The sequence below is a fragment of the Benincasa hispida genome, chromosome 12 (assembly GCF_027475165.1).
Source record: "Benincasa hispida cultivar pf3 chromosome 12, pf3_genome.v1.1, whole genome shotgun sequence".
Classification (NCBI taxonomy): domain Eukaryota; kingdom Viridiplantae; phylum Streptophyta; class Magnoliopsida; order Cucurbitales; family Cucurbitaceae; genus Benincasa; species Benincasa hispida.
This window is the reverse complement of record NC_143489.1, coordinates 62244121-62262618: the sequence shown is the minus strand read 5'-3', so window position 1 is coordinate 62262618 and position 18498 is coordinate 62244121. Positions and strand designations below refer to the sequence as shown.

The 18498-nt window shown below is 35.1% G+C and overlaps 2 protein-coding genes across 3 annotated transcripts; one reads left to right on the top strand and one right to left on the bottom strand.

The window, feature by feature from the left end:
- The first annotated feature begins 336 nt into the window (after positions 1-336).
- RFR1 (REF4-related 1) lies at positions 337-12197 on the top strand. Of its 2 annotated transcripts, none has more exons than XM_039020339.2 (12): positions 337-777; positions 1597-1707; positions 2913-3260; positions 3501-3820; positions 3931-4022; positions 4754-5114; positions 5677-5887; positions 7321-7435; positions 7551-7712; positions 9275-9932; positions 10294-10500; positions 10830-12197. In XM_039020339.2, the coding sequence occupies exons 1-12, from the start codon at positions 503-505 to the stop codon at positions 11945-11947; spliced, it is 3978 nt and encodes a 1325-aa protein (XP_038876267.1). In that variant the 5' UTR covers positions 337-502; the 3' UTR covers positions 11948-12197. The 2 variants fall into 2 exon arrangements, with proteins under 2 accessions (XP_038876267.1, XP_038876266.1); XM_039020338.2 differs by having other exon boundaries at positions 5674-5887.
- Positions 12198-12267: 70 nt separating this feature from the next.
- MEF18 (mitochondrial editing factor 18) lies at positions 12268-14608 on the bottom strand. The gene has a single exon (XM_039020341.2). The coding sequence runs from the start codon at positions 14501-14503 to the stop codon at positions 12407-12409; it is 2097 nt and encodes a 698-aa protein (XP_038876269.1). The 5' UTR covers positions 14504-14608; the 3' UTR covers positions 12268-12406.
- Between the last annotated feature and the right edge of the window lie 3890 nt (positions 14609-18498).

Sequence of the window (18498 nt, the reverse complement as noted above, 5' to 3'; positions counted from 1 at the left end):
TGTAACTACCTAGACACAAATAGTTGTAACAAAGGACAAAATAACAATTATCAAAAGATGTAAGAGCAAATTGGGGATGTAAAAGTTATCTTTGTGTGTGTGTGTTTTTTTTTTGCAAATGAATGTGAAAACTATCTTATGAAAAAACATTTCATTAAATAAATAATTTTGGAAAAAATTAGAGTATTTGAAAACTACTCAAAATAGTTTTTTTTATATATATTTTAATTAATTTTACAAAAATATTTAAATAAAAATGAGTTTTTTTTTGAAAAACATTTTTTTTTCCTTCAATCAATCCATAGTATATATATAAATTTAATCAACTAGAAAATTACATAAAAGTATTAATTTTAAGAGAATCTAAGTAATTATATAATTGGCGATCCAAAAGCCACTGTTCTCAAACTCTCTCCTTTTTCTCTCCGGTTTTTCCGTGTTCTTCCCGCAGCACTTTACCACCAGCAATTAGCCAAACAAATCGGTTCAATCTGGCTCGAAAATGGCGGTATCTGTTCAAAACAGTCTTTGGGACAGAGTTACAGAACTAACCAAGGTAGCTCAACAAAAGGGAGTTGATCCTCTTCTTTGGGCCATTCAGCTGTCTTCAAATTTGAACTCGGCGGGAGTCGCTTTGCCGTCAGTTGAGCTCGCTAACCTGCTGGTTTCGCACATTTGTTGGGATAATAATGACCCTGTTTCATGGAAGTTCCTTGAGAAGGCTCTGATGTTGAATATTGTACCCCCAATTCTCGTTCTTGCCTTGCTCACAACCAAGTTCGTTTTCGTTTGTTTTTGCTCTCTACTTTTAATTTTTGTTATTATTGTCGTCTCCTTCTTCTTCTTCTTCCTCTTCTTCTTTTTTTTGTGCATGAGTTTGTATTTTGCTGTATGAGTTCCTGAACGAATTCTTTTTTTGACGGCAAAGTCGTGTCCTGTGGATGTTCGTTTGTGAGTTGAGTGTAAATCTTGATTGATAGGATGAATATGGAGCTAGTTTGATGGAATTTGTTGCAACTGCGAAGAAATTGTAGAGATTCTTCCCTTTTCACGATGCTTGACGTGGTATGGAGCTCGTGTTTTCATGATCATCTGTGCGCAAGTACTTGTTACTTTTGGTTTGAATTGCGGTTACGTGATCCCTTATTTTTTAGTTTTTGCCAATTGAACTCATGAAGTTATGAGCTGAATTGGAATTCGCTGATCATGAATTTATTTGTTATTTTGTCCGTACTTTACTTAGTGGTAGTAGTTAGGTTTCGATTTTTAAGCATGACTATGAATAGTATAGTACATTTGCGTTTAAGAATAGTCTTTGTTTGCTACGTTTGATCCAAATAGATTCCAGCCAGGATTTGGATGATTCCCGATGGATATCCGATCTGTTCGATGAGTCGAGAGTGGCATTTTTTTTGTGCGTGTGCAAATGGTTCTTTGATGTAGGGTTTAGCTGTAGAATTTGCTGTTGATTTGCAAGTCATTGTGTATATTATCTGCTAATTGGATCTGATCTGAATTTAATTTGTTTACCTTCCACTTGTCAATTTATAATCAATAGGAACCAGTGTTGATAATTGTCGTTGCTTCTTTCTACAGAGTAATTTCAAGAAGACAATTCCAGCCAGTAGCATATCGGCTCTATCTGGAACTCCTTCGAAGACATGCTTTTAAACTTAAATCTCATATCCATGGCCTCAGATACAAAGAGTTAGTTTTATGATTGAGAAGGATAACGAAGTTCAAGTCACACAATTTTGCTGCCGTTTTTATCTTTTATGTTTAACAATGCACTTGATCTTTTTGTGGAACTGTGGAACTGTGGAACTTAGGGAGAGTTTTGGTTAATTGTTTCTCACTTATCATTTTTTTTCCTAAAACAAAATTAGATGTAAGATGCTGAAATGGAAATTGTAATGGTTGTGTTTATCTACCTTTTCTAGTTCTTGAATCTTGACAATCCTCTTGACCCTGATATGTTCTATTTTGTATCTCTCTTCCCTTTGGAAGCTTTGATTCTACTTCACAGAATCATTGATTTTTTTTTTAATCCAACTTTTCGTATTTTTCCATTATAGAGCTCTATATCTTGTTAAGCTTCCTGACCACGACTTCATAAATGATAGCAACAGTACCTACTTTTGTACTTCACAGGACAATAGCTGCTCGACAGTCCATTGTTATCTCCATGCAATATTTTCCCCTATTAGTTGGCATGTGCATCTAGGAGTATATAAGAAAGAAAAGATGTTTCATAATGAAAATATCAGTATATGAGATGATTTTAGATATTTGGGTTTGCTAAAATTTAATCCCAAAGTTTTATGATGATTTCAGCCCTGGTCAATGGGTTCATATACATTTTCTTAAATCACTAATTGACCCAAAAGCTTAAGCTAGTGGGTGAAGGCAAATTTAATTATATATTAACTAAACTCCCCCTCACTTGTGAACTTGAAATATGAAGAATGTCCAACAAGTGGAAGTCAACATTAATTGGGGGAGGAAATAACATTTCAGGGGTTTGAATATAGGACCTCCCTGGATGACTGTTCTGGTACCATCTTAAATCACCGATTGACCCAAAAGCTTAAGCTAGTGGGTGAAGGCGAATTTAATTATATATTATCTAATATATTGTTTAATACTTCTTATATTGTTGATGCTTTATAAAAAAGTTTTGCAACATATCTTTATTTAATTTTTTACTCTGGAAGATTAGTGAATCATAGAATTATGAGTCTACAGATCAAGGTTTACTGAAATATATTTTCTCTGTTGATACCATGGCTTTGATTTTGAAGATTAATCTATTCTATGCAGCATTTGAGAGAGAATGGATCGGTTTTAGTCGTAATTTTGCTTCTTAGTGTCATGCATACATCTTTAGTAATAAACCTCTCTCTCTTATACAGGGTCATGACCTCTGTTGATTCCGTTCTTCGTCTTTCTGAGACATTCAATTTGCCAGCAAATGATCCTGGGACCCTTGTGGTTGAGTTTATATTTTCAATTGTCTGGCAGTTACTTGATGCAACACTTGTTGATGAAGGGTTATTGGAACTTATCGTGGAAGAGAAATCCAAATGGCCGACAAAACCTCAAGAAATGGAACTAGATGGTCACAATGGTTATGATGATAAATGGACTGAACAACGTGAGAGATTGCGGAATGTAAACATTGAACTGACAATTGAGATAATTGGGAAATTTCTTCAAGATACGGTTACTTCAAGGATTCTTCACTTGGCTTGCAGGAATATGTAAGGACTCATCTATCAAATTAAAACTTTAGCTTTTCTTTGTGACTTTGAAGTAGAACGGTATGAATACACTTAATGAGGAACTGTGCTATTCAACTTAACTAACCATGATTTTGCTATTTATATGATTAAACTTATATTTAGTCAAAAACTACTTGTGGAAAAGATTATAACCAATAAAATGGCTATCTTATCTTTTCTATCACTGTTTTCATCAACCTTCTTCTTACAAATTTCCAGGCCTTTGCATTGGGCAGATCTTATTCAGCGACTCCAGTTGCTGGGAGAAAATTCTTCAGTATTGAGAAACTCAAAATCTCTGAACTCAGAGATTTTTCTGCAGTTCACATCTGATACTTGGACGATCTTCTATCAAGAATTTAAACAAAATTCACAGCAGAAGTTCCATCCAATTAGAGCATTTGGATCTCCAGCAGCTTCTGCTAGTTTGTGTCATAGAACTCGGTATTCTGCACTTTGGCTTCCTCTCGATCTAGTTCTAGAAGATGCAATGGATGGATATCAAGTAGAAGCAACAAGTGCCATTGAAAAAATTACCAGTACAACTAATTTTCATCCTTTTCTCTAATTTCTGCTTATATGCACAAATCATATCAGTTTGTACAGGAAAAGTATACATGAAAGCGAACATCATCTTTATTTCTTACAGGTTTGGTCAAAACCCTCAAGGCAATAAATGGAACTAGTTGGCATGATACCTTCTTGGGTCTCTGGATAGCAGCTCTTCGTCTTGTTCAAAGGGTTAGAATTCTTTGGCCTCAATAGATTATCTGTAGGTTTATATATATAAAAGAGTCTTGTGATGAAATGGCACATCCTTCTTTGCTGTAGTTTGCTAGAACTCATGAAACACTCAATACAAATACATGTTCTGTCTGTTAGTAGATCCCAAGTCAATTATAATTCTTTTTAGTAAGACAAATGTGGGGTTGGGGATTAGAACCTAAGGTCAATTATGAAATTTTGAATCAGGATAGTTGTCTGGTTTATTTGGTTTAACATTCTTGTCCATAAATCAAACAAGCAACTCAAATATTTGGTGAAAGTAGATCCCAAGTCAATTATAATTCTTTTTAGTAAGACAAAATGTGGTTGGGGATTAGAACCTAAGGTCAATTATGAAATTTTGAATCAGGATAGTTGTCTGGTTTATTTGGTTTAACATTCTTGTCCATAAATCAAACATGCAACTCAAATATTTGGTGAAACATATCATATTTAGGGCGATCAAGTAGTATTAGTATATACATTGTACATCTGCATTCTTTTTGTTGCTTGATTGCTTTTTCATCTATCATTATTGCAGAATACATTACTTTAATGTTCTCTTTTGATATTTATATTTGTTTACTTCTGAAATGATGATCCTCTTTTCAAAAAAAAAAAAAAAAAAATTGATTATATTTGTTTACTTCATTAATAAGATTTATGTAAAAGTGGTTTGATATTCTTTTTTTCAAAATGTTAAAAAGGAAAGAGATCCCATCGAGGGGCCTGTGCCTCGCATAGACACTCGTCTATGCCTTCTATTGTGTATCACAGTCCTTGTGATTGCTGATCTGATTGAGGAGGAGGAAAGTACGACAATTGATGAAACAGAGTATGTTGCCTCCAATCACTGGAAAGAAAAAAAGGCCCCTGGAAAGTGTCGTAATGAACTAATTTCCAGCCTACAGATATTGGGGGAATATCAGAGTTTGCTGACTCCTCCTCAGGATATTATCTCTGCATGCAATCAGGCGGCTGCCAAAGCAATGATGTTTGTATCTGGAATCAGTGTTAGTAATGCATATTTTGAATGCATCAATATGAAAGACATGCCAATGAACTCTTGTGAGTATTATATCTTCTTGATAAGCATCAATTATAATAATTATGAAATCCACTGGCACATGGTACCAAAACCAACATAATAAAATAGAATACTGTGGTCCTGGACCCATAGACGGTAGATGATAACTGTTCATGCGCTTTGTAAAAGTTTCGTCCCCATCAAACTGTTTGTTGTGCATTTATGCTTAACTCTCATATGATGAGATGTTTGGCTTGTAGAAGAAATAATAATGGGTACATCTGATCATTATACTGAAAGAGTTCATGTTTGATATTCTAGTATGATAGGATATAAGTTTCAGATTTAATTGGTTTGCATGTCCAATTAAATAGTACACAAGAAATTGCAGGGTAAGAGACTGCAAGGCAATATAAGTGCACATGACATTTATATTCTTCAGAATGCATTGATTATTTCCAGCCTTGCATACATTATTATATTTTTTTGACGCTTCTATTTCCCAAAGATTATGTATTTTTTCAGCATACGAGTATTTGGTTCTTTAAAGGAGAAGCCAGCGGCCTGGGTCTTCTTAACATAATTTTATTGTGCTCTCAGCAGCTGGAAATATGCGTCATTTGATAGTTGAGGCTTGCATTGCTAGAAATCTCCTGGATACATCTGCATATTTCTGGCGAGGCTATGTGAACGGTTGCATTAGCCAAATGCCTCAAAGTATACCACCTCAAGCACCTGGTTGGTCAGCTTTCATGAAGGGGGCTCCACTTAATCATATAATGATAAATGCCTTAACTTCAACTCCTGCTTCAAGGTATACACAAATGAACCTACTTTTGGCCCTTTCAGTTTTTTCTTTTCTGTTTGGACATTGAAAGTCTGAAAATTCACATCAAAAGACATGTAATGCCACCAGGTTTTTCATTCAATATTTGTGCTGGTTTCCTTATTGTGAAAGAAGTCTCCACCAAAATTACATGATAACTTATAGAATTTATTTTGGGAAGATTACCCATAGAGTACTTCTATAATCTTTATCAATCTCTTCAGGCTGGTATTGGTTATCCAGCAAATGGAATCTTCCTACTCCCATTTGACCTGTGGGCATAATTTTTTTTTTTTAACTATTACTCGAGTGTTTTGATCTGAATAAGTGCGAGAATTGAGAAACCCAATTGTACTTCTATTTAATTGGTTTTTCCCGAAACAAGAAAAACAAAACACATCAAAGAACACGTATAAATAAGATATTTCTCACTCAAACACCCAAAAGGATTACAAATGTGAAAAAAAATAAAAACCTTCAACAGGCTTGAATGGTCAAAAAATGACAATTATGAATATAAATGGGTTCTGATGCTGGATATGACTGTGCAGTCACAGGCCAGATTCGGCTCAATGAATCAGGTCGTCTAGTTGGTACCTGCGTGTTTGATCACTTGAACCATTGTGATGTTATGGCCAACACACTATGATGCTTAAGATGCTTAAGTCAATATTGGATCGAAGTAGTAGTAGATTGAGTAAAGGTAATGGCTGCATATCTCAACGGAGAGATTGTTCCCTTTATTTATGTGTTCCCCTTCAGACGTGTCAGGGGCCAGGGCCGTACAATGTGTTGGCTGAAATTGTGGAAAAGTGGGATATGACCTCAGCTCAATTAACACCCAACTTGGAGGTGTGAGGCCATGTCCTTTTTCAGTAATAGTCCTCACTCCTCGGCTTGGCCCCAAGGGCCAGTCGAGGGAGGCCTCTCTCTACCTCATGGGCCTGTGGCCCAATTGGGATTGGGTCTTCCCTGGCCCACGGCTTGGTCTTTGGTCCACCCCATAACAACTAGTATTCTAGTTGAGGCTGTAAAGCAACGAGATCCTTCACCTCTTAATTTGTTTCTGGATTTCTAAAAAGAATCTATGTTCTTCCCAATCCAAAGCACCCACCTACACTCAGTATGATAACATTAGTCCTCAGTAATTCAATTTGCCTGCCGCTGTGGCCATGACCCAAATGTAGAAGGATCAAAGAATCTTTGACATATGATTATACCTAGTATTCTTAGTAATCTTATAGAGAGAACGCATCATATATTGATTTGATCAAATATGGATGGCTTTCAGATTAGCTCTTGTTTACTTATGGCCTGTTCTTCAGTTGTTCCCTTTTTTCATGTAGTCAGGTATATCAGATGCTCTTTTTTTGTAAATTTACCAAAAGGTCTGAATTTTAAGCTCATGGGTTTGATGGAAGCTTAGCAGAACTGGAGAAAATATTTGAGATAGCAGTAAAAGGATCAGATGAAGAGAAGATATCTGCAGCAACCATTCTTTGTGGGGCCTCCTTGATCCGAGGCTGGAATTTTCAGGTGACCATTGAAAGATAATATGACATAAAGTAAAAAGTTTTTTTTTTTTTCTTTTTTTTTTTGGTCTCACATATCTTCTAAAGAAGTAATGGTATTATGACCTACTTCCATGCAGGAGCATACTGTCCATTATATTACCAGGTTACTTTCTCCTCCAGTTCCCACAGATTACTCTGGATGTGAAAGTCATTTGATAGGCTATGCTCCAATGCTGAATGTGCTTATTGTTGGAATAGCATCTATTGATTGTGTTCAGATTTTTTCTCTACATGGTTTGGTATGTTCTTCATTGTTGCCGGATATTTATACTGAGGCACTATTCCGTTACTGGTTTAATTAGAACCATTTACTTTGATGTACTTGTTTCTGGGAAAATTGAGGTTCTTCTCGTTATTAAGGTGTATCTATCTATTTATTTTTATTTAGAAGAAACAACTTTATTGATATAAACAAGTAGGAAACTTATCCAGAAAACAAGAGGTGTTACAGAAAGGCCCTTCGACTAGCCTATACCGAAGAGAGAGTTGCAAGGAAATATATTTGTTCTATGTTAACAAGAAGAAGAAAGAAAAAGAATGACATCTCAAATAACCCTTGCACCGTGAAGTCCTCAGGAATTCTAGGGATAACTTTATCTGCTGCCTTTAATCTTTCAACTCCCCTTGTCAAAGATTTCACGTTCTTAAGGAGCTTTCTATTCCAGATGGCCTCAATAACCATCTCCTTCAAAACTAAAAGCTTGGCAGTGAACTTCTGGTACAGAGACATGTAAGAAAAACCCAGACAATTTAAGAGTCCACCTTCGACGCTATCTCTGGTTTATCAGGTGAAAAGTTCTGTAGAGAGGTCCACTGCAAAAGCTGCCTCAGTCTCAAATCCATAAGTTCCTTCGTGGGATATCTCAGATGGTTCTACCTCATCCCAACACAAGAAGTCACAGAGCCACCTCTAGGATTTATATACCTAGTGTCACGGTTGTACTTCTTTAACTGTGTGGCACTGATTTACACTTGATCATGGTCAGTCTTAGGGAAACTCAAGTCCCAATCTACTTGTCGCTGGACTCATTGAAGCTTCATTGGACCTTAGGAAGCTTCATCGGACCTTAGGTGAGGTCTATCATCCTCAACTGAAATTGAAACTCATGCTTTTCAATCATTTTGAAGAGAGAAGAAAGGTTCATGGATTCTGATTAGTTCAGAGGTGGTGTTAAAATCCCTTGGTTTTAGACAGTTGATTGAGAAAAACTCCAGGTTTATGGTGAGTTGCTGATTATAAGGAGATCATGTTTGATTTTAGGAAGATTAGGGGCTAGATGATAACTCATTCAGAAGCTTTTTCCCTATTCCTCACTAGGAGTGTTAATAGTGAAATATGGGATACTGCTGTTTCTATATCCTCTTGTTGGTTTTTCTTTAAAGAGTTCTCTAATTGCTCTCCTTCATATAATTTGTCCAATTGGAGTAGATTTTTGCGACTATTAGAGTCAGAGATCTCACCTCCTTTTTGTTTATTCTATTCACGTTCTCAATAAAATGGATGCTAATGGCTTATTTTAGGGGGAAAGATAGGATGATAATAAAATTTAGTCTAGATGCACAAATAGCCAATGGCTGGTTATCATTTTAGATTATGCTAAATCTGATCGAAGTTTTCATCTCAACTGAGTTGAATAATTATCGAGTCAATTAAAGTTTTGACGTAGAGATGTCAAATCTATAAACAATCTCCATTTATTTATATGTAGTTTTGTTTCGTTTTTCTATATTTTTTTTTTCAAAATGAGATTCCAACCTCCACCTATCAATTTCATTATGCCTTGATTGATATCTGTTCTAGGTTCCACAGCTTGCATGTTCACTGATGCCAATCTGTGAGGTTTTCGGCTCATGTGTGCCAAACCTCAATTGGACATTAACAACAGGGGAAGAAATCTCTGCTCATGCTGTGTTTTCAAATGCGTTTACTCTTCTCTTAAAGCTTTGGAGATTTAACCATCCTCCTCTAGACCATGGAGTGGGCGATGCACCTACGGTTGGATCTCAACTTACTCCAGAATATCTACTCTTGGTGAGAAATTCCCATCTGGTATCTGGAAATGTCCACAAAGATCGCAATAAAATGAGACTTTCAGCTGTGGCAAGTTCCTCTTCCCCCCAACCAATATTTGTAGACTCATTTCCCAAATTGAAAGTCTGGTATCGGCAGCATCAAGCATGTATAGCGTCGACCCTCTCTGGTCATGTTCATGGCAACCCAGTTCATCAGACTGTTGATGGACTGCTTAACATGATGTTCCGAAGAATTAATGGGGGAAATCAACCGTTAACTTCAGTTACTTCTGGAAGCAGTAGTTCTTCTGGGCCTGGAAACGAAGATTCTTCTTTAAGACCTAAATTGCCTGCCTGGGATATAATGGAAGCTGTTCCTTTTGTGATTGATGCTGCTCTAACAGCCTGTGCTCATGGAAAGCTTTCTCCTCGTGAGTTGGCTACAGGTCAGTATAAATACTGGTTAAATAAAATTCACAATCTCTGCATTTCTTGTTCATGACCGAGTTTGTAATATCTTTAATATTTCTTTTAATGTTTTTAACTTTAAAGCTAAGGTTTTCTACAATCATGGCAGCAATCTAAGCTGCTATGCGATACATTTTGTTGAGGCTTGCTTGTCTGAACTTAGGATTTCAACTAAGTTGTGCACTTAAGCAGTGACTTTGAATAAACTATAAAGAAAAAGAGTTTATGTAAGTTGCGCTAATAGTCATGCCCATACCCAATTTTGAAATGAACAGACTTTAAATCAAATCATTAATTTTTTTTATTAATTTTTATTTTATTTTAATCTAATCATTCCAGGACTCAAAGATCTAGCTGATTTTCTACCAGCATCTTTAGCCACCATAGTGAGCTACTTTTCTGCAGAAGTAACTCGGGGATTATGGAAACCTGTTTTTATGAACGGAACAGATTGGCCAAGCCCAGCAGAAAATCTTTCCAACGTTGAAGAGCAGATCAAGAAAATCCTGGCTGCTACTGGCGTTGATGTCCCTAGCCTGGCTGCAGGTTTGATCATTGTTATCACTGTAAACTTCTAAATGAAAATATTCAAATTTGAGTTTGATTATGCATATCTAGATCACTTCCAAAGCAAACCAATGACTATTCAAGTGATAAGTTAGGGCCTTCATATTGTTTGTAATCACCGTCTCGGTTCTATCAAGCACCTTCTTTTTCATTGGCTGAAATGTATGAAATTTAGACCCTCCATTGAAAGCTCATTCAATACGAAAAGATTGACTAGGAAAAGGAAAACCTAATTAGCCTTGTGCATAAATCTATCAACCAATAAAGAAATGGGCTAATGATGAGTTTTTTATCTGTGATTTTTGTAGGGGGAAGCTCTCCAGCTACACTTCCTCTACCCTTAGCTGCCTTTGTAAGCCTTACTATAACATACAAAATTGACAGAGCATCCCAACGTTTCCTCAATTTGGCTGGCCCAGCCTTGGAGTCTCTCGCGGCTGGTTGCCCATGGCCATGCATGCCAATTGTTGCTTCCTTGTGGACTCAAAAAGCCAAACGTTGGAGTGATTTCCTGGTCTTTTCAGCATCTCGTACAGTCTTCCTTCAGAACTGTGATGCCGTGGTTCAGCTGCTCAAAAGCTGCTTCACCGCCACCCTAGGCCTGACTGCCAATCCTCTCTCAAATCATGGGGGTGTCGGGGCCCTTCTTGGTCATGGATTCGGATCTCATTTCTGTGGTGGGATTTCTCCCGTTGCTCCAGGAATTCTTTTTTTACGCGTCTACCGATCGATTAGAGATGTTGCACTATTGGTTGAAGAGATTCTCTCTCTTCTGATGGATTCTGTGAGAGAAATAGCTTGTAATGGTGCTCGAAAAGAGAGATCAGGGAAATTAAAGACAACCAATAATGCAAAAAGATATGGACAGATTTCACTATCTTCAGCAATGACTCAAGTAAAGCTTGCAGCTTCCCTTGGAGCTTCACTAGTATGGCTATCAGGCGGTTTAGTATTGGTTCAATCTGTGATAAAAGAAACATTACCTTCTTGGTTCATTTCAGTTCATAGGTCTGAGCAAGAGAAATGTTCAGAGGGGATAGTTTCAATGCTTGGGGGATATGCATTAGCTTACTTTGCAGTGTTATGTGGGGCTTTTGCTTGGGGCACCGATTCTTCATCATCTGCATCAAAGAGACGTCCCAAAATCCTTGGTGTCCACATGGAGTTTCTTGCAAGTGCCCTTGATGGAAAGATATCACTAGGATGCGATTGGGCCACTTGGCGTGCCTATGTGACTGGGTTCGTGAGCCTAATGGTTGGTTGCACACCGAGCTGGGTTCTAGATGTAGACGTTGAAGTATTGAAGCGATTGAGTAATGGACTAAGGCAATGGAATGAAGAAGAGCTCGCTCTTGCATTGCTTGGACTTGGTGGAGTTGGTACCATAGGCGCAGCTGCTGAACTGATTATTGAAAGTGAGACGTAAGTTTATTTAGCCATTTTTGTATTCTTTTAGGTCGGTTTCTAGAGTTAGAATAGTTTGTACTATAGTTTTATTTTATTCTAAGGTCAGTCCTGTTAACCATCAGCTTTAATTATTGAAGTATAGGGTTGTGAGTTAGTTACATCAATGGAGAATTTTGTTATAAGTTCTTCCATTTTGTACCTAAGCTAACAAATGTAAATTGTTTCATTTCCCACTACTACATTTTGAATATATATTTTTTCATAAGAAACTTGTGAGAATATGAATTAAACACCTTTCGGGGCAGGGGGAAGAGTGAACCCTCTCCCAAGAGAGCTTAATTACAAAAGAATTGATAAAAGCTGAAAATTATCAGAAAAAAATAGTCAGTTACATTCAGTGTTAAAGACAAATGCAATACAACTTAAAAGGGTTAGTTGACAAAAGTTTTCATATGGTTTTTTCCTTGCTTATAATTCTTCATACAATACCACTGCACCCAGGTGATCTTATCACCTTTTGACTTTGCATTGCTTTTCTAACCAAGGCTGCATCCTCCCATAACCCTGCATCAGCATATAAGTTGGACAGGAGGACTCGACCTGGCCCGTGAGATGGTTCCAATCTAGCCAAACTCTCTGCAGCTCTTTCGCCTATTTCGACTTCCCCATGTGTTCTACATGCTGCCAATAATGTACCCCATATCACAACATCTGCCTTCATTGGCATGGTTCTTATAATTTCCTCCGCTTCCCTTAACCGCCCGACCCTGCCTAACAGATCTACCAGACATCCATAATGCTTAATGTTTGGTTCTATGCCATGTACTGTCTTCATGCTCCAGAAGCATCTCTCCCCGAGCTCGACTAATCCAGCATGGCAACAAGCACCGAGAACCCCAAGAAATGTGATTGAGTTGAGCTTGATACTCATTCTTTGCAAGTTGGAAAATATTTTGATAGATAAATTTGCATGCCCGTGCATTGCCAATCCACATATGATGGCGTTCCATGGTGAGACTGTGGAGGCCTTGTCTCTGATCTGATGGAACACATCCAAAGCAGTGTTGATACTTCCACATTTGGCATACATGTCAATGATAGCAGCACTCAAATTATCGTTAAGAGGAATGGCTTTGTTGCAAACATACTCATGGGCCCATCTTCCTTCTTGTAGTTGACCTAAAGCTGCAATAGCAGAGAAAACGCTAGACATGGTGATCTCGTTAGGCTCGACTTCACTAACAACCATTCTATGGAAAAGCTCTAAAGCCACATCAGGCAACTCATTCTGTGCATAACCAGAAATCATGGTGCTCCATGAAAAAACATCTTTTTTAGGCATCATATCAAATATTTGCCTTGCTTGATCAATCATTCTGTTCTTTGTGAAGCCCACAATAAGGGCATTTGAAGATGCGAGATGACTCTTATCACTCATCTGATATTGCAAATAAGCAAGATCAATCCTTCCACAAGCTGCATAGAAACTAATAATAGTTGCTTGTATGAAATCATAACAAACAAAACCATTTTTTACCATCAGAGAATGGAACTGCCTGCCCTCATCAATTGAAACTGACTGCCCACAAGCAGAAAGCAAATCAACAATCATCACTTCATTGGGATGCATATCACTCTTTCTCATTGAAGAATACATCAACAAAGCTTCCCTTAACTGTTTCCCTTGCACAAACCCATCAATCATTGTAGCCCAAGAAATCACATCTCTTTCTGGAATCCTGTCAAACAACTCTCTTGCTTGATCAAGAAGACCTGATTTCACATACCCTTTTAACATCACATTCCATGAAACAGTATTACGCACCGGCATCTCACTGAATAATCTCCTAGCATCCTTTAAACTTGAACGAACACAATACATGTGCAACAAATTTGTCGAAATAAGAACAAGATCAAAGAAATGTAACTTTATTACCAATGCATGGAGCATCCGGCAGTTCCACATATCACCAATATGTGAACATGCTGACATAACACTTGCCATTGTCACTTCATTTGGGGCCACACCTGCAGACCTCATATCCTTAAAAACCTCAATTGCTTCCCTCCAACAATCATTCTGTGCCAAACCCAAAATCATGGTGGTGTAAGAGACGCAGCCTCTTTCAGGCATTTTATCGAACAACTGGCGTGCATTCTCCAATTGGCGAAGTTTTACATACCCAGATATCATAATGTTACAAGATACAGAATCCAAGACAGAACACGAATCAAACAGCAATCTAGCATCGGAAAGAAGTCCACATTTGACATACATATTAATCAAGCTATTAAGGATGAAAGTATTGGAGTTAAACCCAGATTTGAGGACGATTACATGGATTTGTTGCCCTGGAAAAATGGCTGAACTGGATGCGCAGTACTTCAAGGTTGAGACCAAGGATAGCTCGTAATCCAGGCAGTTGCTTGAAGGTCTGCCATTGAGGAATGAGGAAAGATTCCGGAGAGGGCGTGGAGAAGATCCGATTGTGGAGAAGGCGGAGACCCATTTGGGATAAAGAGGAATCGTAATACGTCGAGGGAAGAAGAATTTGGGTATCGAAGAAACGAGCATGAGACGAAATCATCTAAATATTACTCAAAATGTTGGGTTTAAATCCCCATCTAGCAGTCGGTTGAAATCGAGTCAAGAGATTGTAGTGTGACAATTAAAATATTATTAATTTTTAAATTTGAATTATGCTGACTTGTTTTCTTAAAAAAATTAATGACCCCAAAATTATACCATGTTTTTTCAATTACTTACATTAAAAATGTGAATGCTTTTAAAATTATTTAAGTTTGTATAACTTTTTTACTCCAATTAATGAAATCCTAATTTTATAATTCATATCATAGTTTAATTTGTTTATATAATATGATTAATTAATGTCAGTGAAAGCTTAAACAAATCTTATCTAAAAAATCAAGCAAAGAATATACATATATAATTAAAAATGATAATTTTTTAAAAATAAATATAAGGATATAAAAGGAGCAAGTTAATTTTTATTTCAAAGATCTTTTTAATTTTTATTTTAAAGATCTTTTTGTTTTTCTAAAAATAGATTTTGAAGGTTTTATATGTTAAAATCATACCAAAGAAAATATATTTTTTTAAAACGACCAAATCCCATGATCATTAAAGATTTGTTTACCAACAATTTTAATATTGCGTTATTTAAAATGTAAATGGGATACTTCATTTATAATATAATTATTAAAGTAATCAATGGTTTTTTCTTTTGCAAATCTGATTAAGAATTATTTATGTCAATTTTAATGCTCGGAAGATTTTTTTTTTTTTTTAAAAAAAAAAATTTCTAAAAGCATATAAAGCCATTGTAATTAAATATAAAAATCATATAAATCTATTGCATTTGAAACCATGGAGAGGAAGAATTCCTAAATCAAATCCGTCCGTAGTCCAAAAAGCAAAACACTAATTTAACATAAAAGATTTCTAAAAAAAACATAAAAAACGAAACTAACCGTTAATCATTTGGCTACCATGGTACTTGAGTTTCTTCATATTTCCTTTTAGAGATTTTTAAGCTTAGGGTGAGAGATATTTGAAGAGGATCTCATTTCTCTTCCAATCGACTCCTTATATTATGATGATTCATGATATACGTTTATTTACTTATGAGATATCTTGTCAAATAAAAACTGTTTGAAACGAAGAGTATATGTATGGACAAAATGGTCATTATAAAAAAATGTAAGGGCAAAAAGGAAACATAAAAATTCTCCCCCTTTTATTCTCATTTATATTTATATATAGTATAGATGTATATTAAAAATTGAATGGGGAAGAGGGCTGAAAATATAAGGAAATGTTTGGTAGAGAATTTGAAAATGAAAATTTGAAAGCAAGGGATTCAATAAAAACATGGTTGTATTTCATGTTTTCATATATGTGTTTAGTATAAGATTCAGAAATTTGATTCTAATTTAAGGACTCGTTTGGTAACTATTTGGTTTTTTGTTTTTGAAAATTTAAGTCTATTTCATTCATATTTCTTACAATAATTTACTCATTTTTTAAGGACAATAGTTGAATTTTTGGCCAAATTCCAAAAACGAAAACAACTTTTTGAAAGCTACTTTTTTTTAGCTCTCAAAATTTGGCTTGGTTTTTAAACCATTGGTGAAAATAGATAATAAAAGAAAAAAAATTGAAGTTGGAAGTATTTTCCATAGACTTAATTTTAAAAAAACAGAAACAAAAAACAAAATGGTTTTCAAACGGGCCTAAACAATTGTTTAAAGTGTGTTTCTATATATATATATATTAATAAATCATAACAATAATTGTAGTTACCCATTAATATTTAATTGACAATAAACTATTATTAATTTATTTATGGATATAATTTATGTTAAAAACATTTATATAATTATTATTTTGTAATATTATATAATTTATAATATATTACATGATACATATTATATTTTTTTACAAAATGAACCGAGTTTATAACATGACATATTGTATTTCTAATTTTTTTTTTATCTTTATTTAATATGATTATGCATTTTAAAATATAAATTCAAAATCTTGATACAATGAACACATAAAAATGTTGTTTTCAGACTTTGCACTACATAATGTCTGCCAAACACATATTTGCAACTGTGTGAATTTGAAAATATAAAATAGAATATGCATTCTCTACCAAACAAGTCATAAATGGACCCGGGCTTTTATTGAAAATAATAGCCTATTAGGTTTTTTGTAACGTCAGGATTCGAAATCTAGATTCGGTATATGATGGCCCCGACATTCCCCTGTAACCAACCCAGGTCTCACCCAACATAAGATTGCTCTAAACTAAACACACTTAACTATGAAATTTTTATGATTGAGCCACCGAAAAGGAAAGTGTATCTTATTGGTATAGGTAGTGACTTTCAACTTTTTAAACCTTTCTTAATCATACCTTCATATTCTCAGCATCTGTCTCATTTAGATGTGATCTCAGTTCATTCATATCCCCTCTTAAACTTGGGATGTTACAACTTTTCAGGTAAAAAATATGAAAGTCTAGATAATTGTGTAATTGATCCTATTTATACTATATGTGTAGAAAATCTTCTTTAAATTGGCACATCCAAAGTTCCAAACCAACCATCATCAATTTTTTGGGTCTTTTTTGTTGGAATACCAATCGGATGAATACCATGACTATTATTTGGTAAGTAATCTTTCAAATTGATTTGGAGATATTGTAATAGGAAAATCGAAAAGAGTCCGTGACAAGGAGAGAATCAGAGATTGAACTGAGATTTGAATTAAGAACAATATAAAATAATAATCAATCTTGATTTTTGTTGTAATAAGAATATTTCCACCTTTCACAAATAACACTCAAAGGAGTACTATTTGTGAAAGGTGGAAAACTCTGAGTGTTATTTGTGTCAGTTACCCTCAAAAAATAGGATGTAGAGTGAGAATAAAAAATTTAAAAACGAATATTTGCTAAAGCTAGAAAAAGTTTTTTTTTTTTTTCGAAAAATGTTTGAGAATAGGGAAAAAAACATATTTTGACAAAGTAAAATATCATTTTGGCTCAATATTTTAGGTTACATGTACAAAATACCCAATTAGATCTCTCAATTAATAGGTACATCAAATTTGTTGGCCTTTTATATTTATATCTACGAGTAAAGTCAAGTCCATAAGAAATCCACGCGATAATGATCACGCACGAGATCCGAAGGCCAACAAATATAATTAGTTAAAAACATGTATTTTTAAACCTAGCCAAGAATTATCTACGAGACTTCTTCCATCCAGCACCCTTCTTGATTGCTTGATTAGTGTTGCATGGGCTACAATGTTTATCGATTATGTAATTAAATAATAAGAAAGTAATATTAAACAAATGTTGTCGTAATACAAATCTTTCATATGATGATAGTGGAAATCAAACCCACATTGTTAGCTTGAAAGACTAGGAGTAATAGTTGGCGTTGATTTATCATTTTCAAGGTCTCTATTGACTATTTATCTCCTCCTCGACGGTTTAAAATATTACATCATCGAGTAAAAAGTTAGATCTTTGAATCTCATCCCCATTTTTTTATGAAAACCTTAAAAGTTTCATTAATACATTAAATAAATGCTCACAATGATCGTATATGAATGAAAACTATTTATCTAGAACCTATCACCTCCCTCTTTCATTAGGCCTCTTTCCTCTATTATAATATATGACCACCTAACACTTCCTCAATTTTTTAAAGTTATTTTGAGTTGAAAAAGAACCAATTTGAAAACAACTCATATTGATATCCTCATTTTTTTCCATTCAATACTCTATAAATTTGGTAGTACACATGATTTTTTGCTTTTTCTTCCCAATGATTGTCTCTCTTTTTGTATATCAAATCCAAGTATATTAATTCATATTCAACTACTAACGTACAACCTTTAAGTTCTAAGATCACGTTTTGTGTATCAAATCCAAGTTATTCCATTATTCTCCTTTCTTGTTTGTTTTGTTTTGTTTTGTTTTGTTTTTTTTTTTTGAAAACTTCTTGTTATATACTATATAACTTGATTGG